Source organism: Ascaphus truei, chromosome 5 (assembly GCF_040206685.1).
Source record: "Ascaphus truei isolate aAscTru1 chromosome 5, aAscTru1.hap1, whole genome shotgun sequence".
NCBI lineage: Eukaryota > Metazoa > Chordata > Amphibia > Anura > Ascaphidae > Ascaphus > Ascaphus truei.
The window spans coordinates 276850535-276863034 of NC_134487.1; the positions used below are offsets into that span (position 1 = coordinate 276850535).

Here is a 12500-nt window from a genome sequence, read left to right on the forward strand (position 1 = left end):
AAGCGCTTCACAATTACTGTATAGCGCATGGTACGCAGCACATAGGATATTTACAGACACAGTCTCTGCCCAGAGGAGCTTACAATCTATGGTTTGCTGCCTAATGCACAGGGAGAGAAAGTGACTTAGTGACTTGCCCAAGGTCACAAAGAGCTGACGCTGGCAATTGAACCAGGCTCTCCTGCTTCACACTCTGTGTTCTCAGCCAGTGCCTTTACTCATTGAGCTGCCCCTACCGCCCCAATAATTAAGTAGAGAGTACGATGCCACAGAGGTATGAGGTCAGTATTACCATAGAGTTCAGGCTCCTGCGGGCTGATGCGCAGCAAATAGACAGAGTTTCGGGCTGCAAATCCAAAGAGCCCTCCGGCTGCGTCACTGGAGCGGCTGCAATACCAGTTGGGGGAAGCACTCAGCATCCGCTCTGGTTCCCCCATCCTTCTGTCACCTGGGGAGGGACATGACACAAAGAGCATCAGCAGTAGCCCCATCACTGTTAGGGCTGTATCTCTCACAGTATGTTGTAATGAAACATGTGATGGCATTTCATTACAACGTGCGCCGTGGTGGAGGACAGACTATGAAGCCCCTTGGTGATGGCAAACAGCACCGTTATTAACTATTTATTTCATCTTAAAATAGTGTGCGTGATCACAGCAGCAGATACAAGTGGGAGAGGTGCCTGAAAGTACCACAAAGAAATGGGACATGATAAGGGCCGGAAGGAATAACACCCGGAGCAGGTTATCAGAGAATGCAGAATGGAAGTCAAATTAGTGCCAGGCCCAATATAGAGGGGCAGTTCAATACAGGGAGGGTGGGGAGAGATTATAAAGGGGCAGGAGATAAGAGGAGCAGTATAAAGAGGCAGATCATTAACAAGGGTAGTACAGAGGGGCAGATTCTTGCAGAGGGGCAGTACAGAGGAGCAGGTCCTTACAGGGGGCCATACAGAGGGGCAGATCCTTACAGGGGGCCGTACAGAGAGGCAGATCCTTACAGGGGGCCGTACAGAGGGGCAGACCCTTACAGGGGGGCGTACAGAGAGGCAGATCCTTACAGGGGGCCGTACAGAGAGACAGCCCCTTACAGGGGGCCGTACAGAGGGGCAGATCCTTACAGGGGGCCGTACAGAGAGGCAGATCCTTACAGGGGGCCGTACAGAGAGGCAGATCCTTACAGGGGTCAGTATAGAGGCAGGTCCTTACAGGGGGCCGTATAGAGAGGCAGATCCTTACAGGGGGCCGTACAGAGAGGCAGACCCTTACAGGGGGCCGTACAGAGAGGCAGATCCTTACAGGGGGCCGTACAGAGAGGCAGATCCTTACAGGGGGTCGTATAGAGAGGCAGATCCTTACAGGGGGCCGTACAGAGAGGCAGATCCTTACAGGGGGCCGTACAGAGAGGCAGATCCTTACAGGGGGCCGTATCGAGAGGCAGATCCTTACAGGGGGCCGTACAGAGAGGCAGACCCTTACAGGGGGTCGTATAGAGAGGCAGTCCCTTACAGGGGGTCGTATAGAGAGGCAGATCCTTACAGGGGGTCGTATAGAGAGGCAGGTCCTTACAGGGGGTCGTATAGAGAGGCAGGTCCTTACAGGGGGCAGTATAGAGGCAGATCCTTAAAGGGGGCAGTATAGAGGCAGATCCTTAAAGGGGTCCATATAGAAAGGCAGGTCCTTACAGGGGGCCGTATAGAGAGGCAGATCCTTACAGGGGGCCGTATAGAGAGGCAGGTCCTTACAGGGGCAGTATAGAGGCAGATCCTTACAGGGGGCCGTACAGAGAGGCAGATCCTTACAGGGGGCCGTATAGAGGCAGATCCTTACAGGGGGCCGTATAGAGAGGCAGATCCTTACAGGGGGCCGTACAGAGAGGCAGATCCTTACAGGGGGCCGTATAGAGAGGCAGATCCTTACAGGGGGCCGTATAGAGGCAGATCCTTACAGGGGGCCGTATAGAGGCAGATCCTTACAGGGGGCAGATCACTACATGGTATAGTATAGAGGAGCAGATGTAGATCACAAGGGCAGCAAACAAGTGCAGGTCAGTAGGTGAACAAAATTGCAGGGGGGCAGTAGAGAGGTGCCGGACACTATAGCGCCGAAGGGGTTAAAATAAACAGCACACCTTGCCCTTACCTACAAGTAGCCCGTTAATACACAAGGTATACGAACTTCCCCTCACTCCCTCTCTTACCTGCCCCGCTTCAGATTAATACTACCAGCTCCTCGCTGCTCCACACGTTGCCCCTTTAACGCCCCGCCCACTGTCGCAAAACACCGGCTCACGTTTGGCAGGCGCCGTAAAGCTGGTCCTCTCCAAAAGATGGCGGCGGCCGTGACAACATGTAAGCACCTGGGAGCGTGTCAATGTCACAACACCGGGAGGGCCGAGCTGGTGTCATTATTGTCACCGGGAGAGTAAGCGAACGGGCCTCAGTGCTGCAGTCCCACCAGGGCGTGACTGAGACTGCGGCGCTAGGTGCAGGGTGATGGGTGGAGTTTAATTCCCCTGTCAGTGTGTGTGATACAGGAGCTTACAATGCAGGGTCAGAGCCACAAGCTGCATCAAGTCACTTAATACAACGTTATATCGTCCTGTTAATATGGCGGTAACCTACCTCCTCATCCTGTTAATATGGTGGTAACCTACCCCCTCATCCTGTTAATATGGTGGTAACCTAGCCCCTCATCCTGTTAATATGGTGGTAACTTACCTCCTCATCCTGTTATTACCGTAACCTACCTCCTCATCCTGTTAATGACCATAACCTACCTCCTCATTCTGTTAATATGGTGGTAACCTACCTCCTCATCCTGTTATTACTGTAACCTACCTCCTTATCCTGTTAATGACATAACCTACCCCCTCATCCTGTTAATATGGTGGTAACCTACCCCCTCATCCTGTTAATATGGTGGTAACCTACCTCCTCATCCTGTTATTACCATAACCTATCTCCTCATCCTGTTAATGACCATAACCTACCTCCTCATTCTGTTAATATGGTGGTAACCTACCCCCTCATCCTGTTATTACCATAACCTACCTCCTCATCCTATTAATGACAAAACCTACCTCCTCATTCTGTTAATATGGTGGTAACCTACCTCCTCATCCTGTTATTACCATAACCTACATCATCATCCTGTTAATATGACCGTAACCTACCTCCTCATCCTGTTAATATGTCGTAGTCTACCTAATCATTCCTGTAAATACAACGGCAACCTACCTCCTCATCCCTGTTAATACAACGGTAACCTAACCCATCAGCCTGCTAATACGATGCCTCATCCTGTTAATACTAACACTATCTTCCAAGGGCAATAATGGAATGTAAATGAAGCGTCTTTCCCCGTAAAGAGCATAGTGTTAACTATAACAGATGGCGATAATGACATGCAAATGAGGGGTTATAAGAACACATATCCACTAAAGTCTGTTAAAGTGGCTGTACCTCTTGTTTTTTTTAAATGTATATGTTTTCAGCTCCAGTGACCCCCTATGTCCTGAGATACTTGCACCTGAAGGGGTTGCCGGTAATGGCTCCGGCTGGGCACAGAAAATGTCTGTTTAAAGGTCCCGCAGGTCAATAGGAAGCTGCGATGTCATCCCCTGTGGCCTTCTTTTTAAACATGCAAGACATACCAGCATCACCTTCCGATGTAAATATCTCGGGGAGCAGAGTCCCAGGAGCTCACATTGGCACGATTTAGGTCTGGAGACCGCCAACTTCCCACCTAGTGGGGCATATATTTTATATACATTTTTAAAGGCAATGGTACTTTTAACATGTGGACTTAACGTTATGTTATTTATGTTATACCTAAAAGTAGCGTTACCATCCAGACCCAGAAATCGGGCTTTTGCAGAGTCTGGAGGAGTGTAATGCCACTGTTCGGTATGATTGCAGTAACATAGCGTTTATTTCCTGCTGTTATTTCTCTCACCTCACTCTCCACCTCCGCAAAATACCTATTTCAGGGTCAGGATCAGAATAACTCCAAGACCTACCTAACGTCATTTTATTGGAAGATAATGCAACGTTGGGCTGCAATAATTTGACATTGAGCCTGTGCTAATGAGCTTTGAGTATACCATGTTCACTCGGGACTTTGTTTCTTTTGATACATACGGCATAGACAGTAGTATTTCACTTTTAATAATGACACTAATACTTTTTCGCATCAGCACTTCCCCAAAGAGCTTACAATCTAATTGTTGGAGCCTGAGGCAAAATGAAGTAGCGGCTCAGTGAGTAAAGGCACTGATGCTGTAAACAATTACACTGGAAGCAGGGGAACCTGGTTCAACTCCCCGTGTCAGCTCCTTGTGACCTTGAGCTAGTCACTTTATCTCCCTGTGCCTCAGGCACCAAAAACATCGATTGTAAGCTGATCTGGTGTAGGGACTGTGATTGTTAAGCGCCTTGTGTCCCATTGGGGGGAAAACGCTATATAAAATACATTTTGTTATTATTATAATGACTTTGCCAATGTTACAAGGAGACCTGACCCTGGGAATTGAACTAGGTTCACCCACTTCAAAGACAGTGATAAGGCCCTGATCGCCACTGAGCTTCTACAACGTTTTGCTTTAATACATCGACCCATCAGTACTGTATATTAAAATCATTTTCTATCTTTTATCCGGCAGATGTTCCTGCCTTTATCTCTCCCTTATCATGTCTATTCATACCAGTCCTTAGACAAACAAGACTGACAGTTGCAATTTGCAGAAATGATTTAGCTGTACATATACCCTGTTTTGCGGGTTGACCTCCATCGATCACATAGCTACATATTACTGTCATTACATTAGTTTAGGTTGGTCCTTCATTGGGTTGCAGTTTTCAAGGTAATATGTCTTCACAACATTAGCATCCCAGCCCCTGTGTTCTTTATTTACCTGCTAGCTGCATTTTAACCATTTCACTCCCCCTTGCTTTGTAATGTGTTGCTGGTCCCTCTGGCAGTGAATTAGTTAATAGCATTTAGAAGGAGGGAGAAGAAATGGCTCAGTGAGTAAAGACGCTGAAAACAATGACACTGAGTTTGAATCGGGGGACCCTGATTCCATTTTTGGTGTCGGCTCCTTGTGACCCTGGGGAAGTCACTTTATCTCCCTGTGCCTCAGGCACCAAAATCATAGAGTGTAAGCTCATCTGGGCAGGGACTGTGTCTGTAATATTCCTATGTGCTGCGCACCGCGCGTTACACTGTAATTGTGAAGCGCTTTGAGTCTCATTGGGAGAAAAGAGCTATATGAAATAAAGTTGTTGTTATTATTTAAGGTCTTGATCTGCCTTAGAAATTCTGGCTTTCTGAGTGGATATTACCTGATGGTAATATAACTCCCGGGTGCATTCTAACTAGTAATTATATTGTAAGAGTCCTTCGATTTCGATCATTTAAAGCAGGGGCGCCCCCATCACCTGCTCTCGGGCTTTGTGGCGTCACAACGTCATGTGGCGCGCTGCTATTTGACACCGCGTTGTCATGGCGACGCATCGCCTGAGAGCAGGTAAGAAGTTACAGAGGCCTCACATTTGCCCCGGCAATTAATTTAAATGCCTTAGGGAAGAGCGCAGGGCCTCTGACACTGCTGTGCCCCCCTAGAAAATCCTGCGCACCCTTGAATTAAAGGTTTCAAAATCTACTTTCGTGGGACATAAGAAAAGCAATGAAGACACAATATTTATATTATTCGTTATAGTGTGATATAGGGAAAGACAACACAATACATGCATCAAACATAAAAGCACATGATGGGAAAATAAATATCTGCCCTGGAGAGCTTACAATCGAAGCATAAGGTATCAACATTCTGCAACAGCTCAAAACACCCTACATGCAGATCACATACAAATATAACAGTAAATTACTGCTTGTGTTACGATGGGCAAAAAGCTTTGATATGACAACCTGCAATCTACAGGAGAGAAGGGAAGCTGGGACACAGAGCAAAGGCATCAAGGGGTTCTGTGGCAGCTTCCTGGGGATCCGGCAGCTGAGATCTCATAAGACTTTCAATTGACTGCAACATTGATGATTATTCCAGGAATCTTTGTTCAGCACAGGTTTTACATTTTGTTGTCCCGTCCACAGTGCTGTTCTGTCAATGCGGTTATTACCTGCTGGTAACACAACTCATTAATGTCTTGGTACGTTACAAATCAGGACCCTCCAGGGCAAGGGTGGCCAACTCCAGTCCTCAAGGATATCCCTGCTTCAGCACAGGTGGCTCAGTCAATGGTCACATACTGTAGTCAATAACTGAGCCACTGATAGAGCCACCTGTGCTGAAGCAGGGATATCCTTAAAACCTGACCTGTTGGTGGCACTTGAGGACTGGCGTTGTCCACCCCTGCACTAGATAATTTAAAGCAGCAGCCCATGTTGATTTTTTCTTTGCATTGTATTTTACTTCCTTTAAGAGATCATTTTAATTTAGTTCTTTAACTGTAAAGTATAGCAATGCCCACTCAAGTGGAGGCATGTATTTACGCAAAAAAATAAATGACGATCTCTTGCCATTTCCAACACTGTTTTTATTTTTCCAAATCTGATGCTCTGTTCAGGAGATATACGCGCTAGAAATAATTTGTGCCAGGGGAGGTTAAAATGGCGCTCTCCCTGTTTCAGTGTAAAACGTTACCACGGTAAGCTCACAAGATAGAGCTTAAGGGCAAGATACAAACATTATATGAGTTAAACTCAGACTTCTGGTGGCGCTGCTGCTTGAACTCAAAATGAAGTCCTTGAAATCGGCAGCTTATAAGAGCACCTTATTTACAGAAGAACGTTTATTATTTTCATTATCATAGCCCTAGTGGTAATCTTGAATATCTTGGGTTGTTATACTTTAGAGCAGAGGTGCGCAAACTGGGGGTGTGAGATTTTTTGGGGGGTTGGGAGGAGGGGGGGGGGGGTGCGGCGGTGACAGAGGCCTTGCGCTCTTCCCCAAGGCGTGAGGCCTCTGTAACGTCCCTTACCGTGACTCAGTCGGCTTGGGCAACGTGGCGCCAAATGACGTGATGTCACATGACCTCGCGGCGTCTTTTGACACATCAGACTAAGTAAGGGGGGGCACGAGGAGTAGGAGAGAGCAGGCATGGGGGCTCAAGGCAACGTTTGCGCACCCCTGCGTTAGAGAGCCATCATAGAAAGAGACAGATACTGTGCATGGGCCTTAGTAGACCACAGACCACCCATTTCAGACAGTATTATAAGTATTGGTCACTAGCTGAAAGTACTCAGCGTTGCTCAGGAATTCTAGGAAACCAAAAAGTACTGAGATTTATAAACGGATAATCTTCATTTTTTTTTTCCGTTTATGTGAAATCCCCTGTTTAAAACAGCTACTACTCCAACCATAATAGTGTAATTGCCTCTGAGATCCTGAAGTGTTAGATCGAGCCTTTAAAGCTGCAGTTCAGGCTCCCGTTTTTTTTTTAGTTTTTTTTTTTTTTTTTTACTTAGTTTTAGTTGTGCAATCTCTACTTACCTAAAAAACTGCATAGCTGCCGGTCAATTCGTTCTCCGTCTATTGATTGGCAAAGTTTGGCGACATCTTTAAATATGGGGAATGTAAATCGTTGCTATAGGAACAAGCATGCTTGTTAAAATAGAACACAAGAAAATTGGTCTTTCAAAGTTGTTGTTTTTAAAACAGAAAATGCTAAAAGTATTTTTTCTTACTACAGAACTGATTTATTAAAAAAAAACACACATGCAGGATATTGCATGAACTACAGCTTTAATGCGTGTTTGTGGGACATGGTACTCTCATCGCATCGCACTCTTGAAGAACTTTGGCTGCTCCTGTATTTTTGGTATTGTTGCAAATCGGAGATTCATAGTGACCAAGGTTAAGTGGAAGCTTGAGGGTTGTGGGATGGGATCATGTCATTGGTGAATTGTAGCCAAACATAGACAAAAACCTGCTCCTTGATCTCAGGAACCATCATGCAACATTTGGCTACAAACAATATTTTAACAGGTGTCCAAATGCATAGCAAACAGGCAAACAGCTTTCCAAAATATACAGTAGATTACTGAAGTGCTGCTATGTGACCATTGAATTTTCTCTTCAACAGCTTTATGGGGGGCGTTACTCCGGTTCCGAGGGGGGTAAGTATAGCTTGTTAGATATGAAATGTTTGTTATACATTTAATTTATTTACTTTTTTATTTCAACATATGTATGTGTATATATAGCAACAGGAAAGATGATCCAGGGCTCCACGGATTTTTAGCAAAATAATTTATTCATAATACACAACGTTTCGGCCTCACTTAGGCCTTTGTCAAGTGACTGGGAATGTCACTTGACAAAGCCTAAGTGAGGCCAAAACGTTGTGTATTATGAATAAATAATTTTGCTAAAAACCCATGGAGCCCTGGATCATCTTTCCTGTTGCTGTATACTTGGATTGCTGCAGATAGGCCATCCTTGAACCAGGAGCTCCAGCATTGTGCGCAAGTATCGCATTTTTTGCATTTATTTGCACTGTTTTGGTGTGCTACATACCCACATACCTTTGTATGTATATATACACATGCACACAAACAAGGTCCGCTAGAAATATAAAATATAAAATACAATAAACATACAGAAATAAAAAGTCAAACTAGTATAGATAGATAGATAAAAGCCTTGAGGGCTAAATGTCTCTGAGGATCAAGTGAATGTCAATTGACAAATGTGCAGATGTGTGTAAACAGGCCTGTGTGGTTCATTGCAATGAAAAAAGGTGGGGTTAACTCCAGCAGCACAGATAAGTGAAAATATAATCCAGAAAGTAGGTGTAAATGTCCCCTCTACTACTGTGGGAGAAATTCAATATGACTGATTCAGGATTAACACATAACATGTACCCGTCAGCTGGAACCACAGAGACAGAATGAGAGCAGGGTATAGCAGACCTGATGTATTGAAATCTGTATATGCAGATGGTGTTAACCCCTGGAGTACCTTATTCAGTAGCAGTGGCGTAGCTAGAAATTCGCAGGCCCCCAGGCAAAAAATATATCAGGGCCCCATTAATATTAATACTGACTACAATTTTTTCTCCCTCCCCCATCCTCTATCTCATCCTCATCTGTCCCCATCCCTCCTCGTCGTCATCCCTCATCATCATCATCTCGCCTCCTCCTCATCATCTCGCCCCCTCCTCACCATCATCTCTTGCCCCCTCCTCCTCCTCATCATCTCTCCCCCTCCTCATCATCTGTCCACCTCCTCCTCCCTCCTCATCATCATATCTCCCCCCTCATCATCTCCTCTTCCTCATCTCTCCCCCTCATCTTCATCATCATCTTTCCCTACCTTCTCATCTCCATCATTAGCTCTCCCCCCTCCTCCTCATCAGCTCTCTCCCCCTCCTCCTCCTCTTTCTCATCATCATCATCAGCTCTCACCAACTCCTCATCATCAACTCTCTCCCCTCGTTGTCATCATTATCAGATCTCCCCCTCATCAGATCTCCCCCTCCTTTTGGGTGACTAGATTTTCAAATGTAAAAAAACCGGGACACATGCGGGGCACCCCCCTTTTTTTCCTTTTCTTTTTTTCCTCCCTCTCCCCCATCATCACTCCGTCACACAATCCTCTAACCTCCCTCTCCTCCCAATTCTCTCCCCCATCCACTCTCTTCCCTCTCTCCCCCCTTCCACTCTCCTCTCTCCCTCCCCCACCCCCATCCTCCCTTCACCCATCCTCCCTTCACCCATCCTCCCTCTCTCCTCCCTTCCCCCATCTTCCCTCTCTCCTCCCTTCCCCCATCCTCCCTTCCCCCATCCTCCCTTCACCCATCCTCCCTTCACCCATCCTCCCTTCACCCATCCTCCCTTCCCCATAATCCTGTATTTTAATGTTTTAAAGTGCATTTCTGTATCTCCAGTTCTGGGGGTTGCAGAGAGTTGATTTTTGGCCAATATGTGGAGTCACTGTAGGCATTAAGAACTGGCAAATTTCGACCCACTGAGCCCACCAGAATTGAACTTATTAATATGTGTAGATATTAAAGTGTATTAGTATGGTATTTTGGATCTGCTCTGAAAATGCAGACGCCATCTGCTATGCTAATAGGTCATTAAGGGCAGCCGGCTGATTGAGCCTAAGCACTGTGATCAAAAGTTAACTGCCTGATTGTTTACACTAAGTACTAATCAACAGACCAAGTACTAATCAACAGACTGCCACTCTAATTGTTACCTGAGGGTGGAGAATCATCAAACTGGAGTGGTTTGTAAGTTTTATGTCTACACCTACAAACAATGCAGATACTTCATTTGGTAGACTGGTCGTTGCCCCTGATTTAATTATGGGGCTTCCCATAGAGTCCCAGTACACATGGGCTAATTAGCTGAGGGGCATGGGTTAATCTGTGTCTTCACATTAGGGATTGGATACAGATAATTGTTCACCAATAGTCTGTATTCAATGTTAAGAATAGGGTTACACAGGTATATAAACTGTGTCAACCCTACAGTTTTTAGTTGTGCTTCTGATTCCACCTGGAATGTCACCGGATTGCTGGAGAATTGCTAGCTGATACTTCTCCATCCCCCAATCCTAAGTAAGTGTTACCTTCTTGTCTGTTAATTGTACTATATTGCTGTGTTCACCTTATTTAAGGAATAAATATATTTTATTATATCTAAGCCTCGTTCAGTTCAACCCAGATATTTGGTGTTCATTATATCTTGTCATAAGTTACCGTGACACCCCCATCTTCCCTCTCTCCTCCTTTCCCCCATCTTCCCTCTCTCCTCCCTTCCCCCATCTTCCCTCTCTCCTCCCTTCCCCCATCCCCTCTCATATATACACACACACAAACACTACACCATATACACACATACCAAACATGCAACATTAGTGTAACACACACACACTAATACTGTGGACCACCCTCTTCTCCTTCACATTCTCCATACTCTTGGTATTCGTAACATAGCTCTAGCCTGGAATTCCTCTTACCCCTCCCATCGTACTTTCAGTGTCTCTTTTGCAAACACCTCCTCTATCGATCTCCCTGGGGGGGGAGGGGGGGTACCCCAGGGCTCTGTCCTGTAACCCCTTCTCTTTTCTCTTTACACACACTCTAGGTGACTAATCACATCACTTGGATTCAAATATCACCTCTATGCTTATGACACACACATTTACTTTTCTACCCCTGGCCTTACACCTGCTGTACAGACTAAAATTTCGGAATGCCTCTCTGCGATATTGTCACGGTAACTTATGACAAGCTATAATATACACCAAAATACCTGGGTTGAACTGAACACGACTGAGTGAGATATAAATAAATATAGTTTATTCCTTAAAGAAGTGAACACACAAGATATACAAATAACAGGCAAAATATACACTTACTTAGGGTTGGAATGATGAAGTAATCTGGTTACACGATTAGCAATTCATGCAGCAATCTCGAAAATACACAAAGACACCGAGGATAGACTGGACACTGGTTTATATGCCATCTCCAGTCTATACCTTACTATTGAGTGTAGGCTATTGGAGAACAATTACCTGCACCCAATCTCTCCTTGCCACCTCACCTGAGGGGCACCTTAACACCCGCCCACTGGGTGGGTAATATTCTAAACATGGGGCTTATTTCCTCAGTCCCCCTCCCACTAACTTGGCGCCTTCAAGTCTATCTTGGCCCAGGATGCCCTTTGTCTAAGGTGTGAATTACCACACTTAATCTCAAGTCCCTATGTCCTGCCCTTTGTTGTGCTTGCATATACAAGCAGGGTGGGGGGAGTCTTTGATCATGAGTTTTATGTTCGGCCATTTGTCAGCCATCCGGAACATTAACATAGCAGATGGGCCCTGAGTTTTCATACCAGACCCAAAATACAATTCATAGTTTAATATCTTCACATATCACAATAATCGGTTCTGTTGGGCCCAGTGGGCTGATACTTGCCAGTTCTTCATGCCGGAAGGGACTCTCCATTGTGGCCAAGTTTCAGCCCTCTGCGACCCCCAGAACCGGAGATACACAAATGCAGTTTAAAAACATTTTTTTAATACAGGATTCTTCCCTTTAAAAATGAATCTCTGTTTTTCACTCTTTTCCCATTGAAATCAATGGGCTCCGCCGCCATAGGCTTTCAATGGAGCGACTCCGCCGTTGAAGTCAATGGGTTCCACCGCCATAGACTATCAATGGGGAAACTCCGCCATTGAAGTCTATGGAAAAAAACAAAATTCTTTACATTTGCCCATACTCTGTCTGGTTGTTCGGAGAGGGCTGGGAATGGCCATGCATTCATGCCGGAGCCTTGGCTACATGCCACCCAAATCCCAGCCCTCTGGTCCTCCCAGAACCGGAGATATGGACTTACACTTTTTACTGTTTCGGACTTAGCCGTTTTCACACCACACAGCTTTTCCCCATTGCAATCAATGGCCGGCGCCGCCATAGACAATGCATGGGCGAGCGCCTCCATTGGATTCAATGGGACCTCCAC

The 12500-nt window shown here is 45.7% G+C and overlaps 2 protein-coding genes across 3 annotated transcripts in view; one reads left to right on the forward strand and one right to left on the reverse strand.

Annotated features, from left to right (window-relative positions):
- The window catches only part of GEMIN5 (gem nuclear organelle associated protein 5), a 56921-nt gene extending 54567 nt beyond the window's left edge, over positions 1-2354 (reverse strand). The window contains exons 1-2 of one of the 2 annotated variants that reach the window (XM_075602165.1): positions 2200-2354; positions 293-448 (exon numbers count right to left, since the gene is read on the reverse strand). In XM_075602165.1, the coding sequence (XP_075458280.1) occupies positions 293-437 (145 nt within the window). In that variant the 5' untranslated portion in view covers positions 438-448; positions 2200-2354. The remainder of the gene's footprint in view (positions 1-292; positions 449-2199) is intronic. The other variant, XM_075602164.1, reaches the window with a different exon arrangement.
- Positions 2257-12500, forward strand: part of MRPL22 (mitochondrial ribosomal protein L22) — a 22277-nt gene continuing 12033 nt past the window's right edge. Inside the window, exons 1-2 of the mRNA XM_075602166.1 lie at positions 2257-2350; positions 8105-8138. Of these exons, the coding sequence (XP_075458281.1) occupies positions 2329-2350; positions 8105-8138 (56 nt within the window). The 5' untranslated portion in view covers positions 2257-2328. The remainder of the gene's footprint in view (positions 2351-8104; positions 8139-12500) is intronic.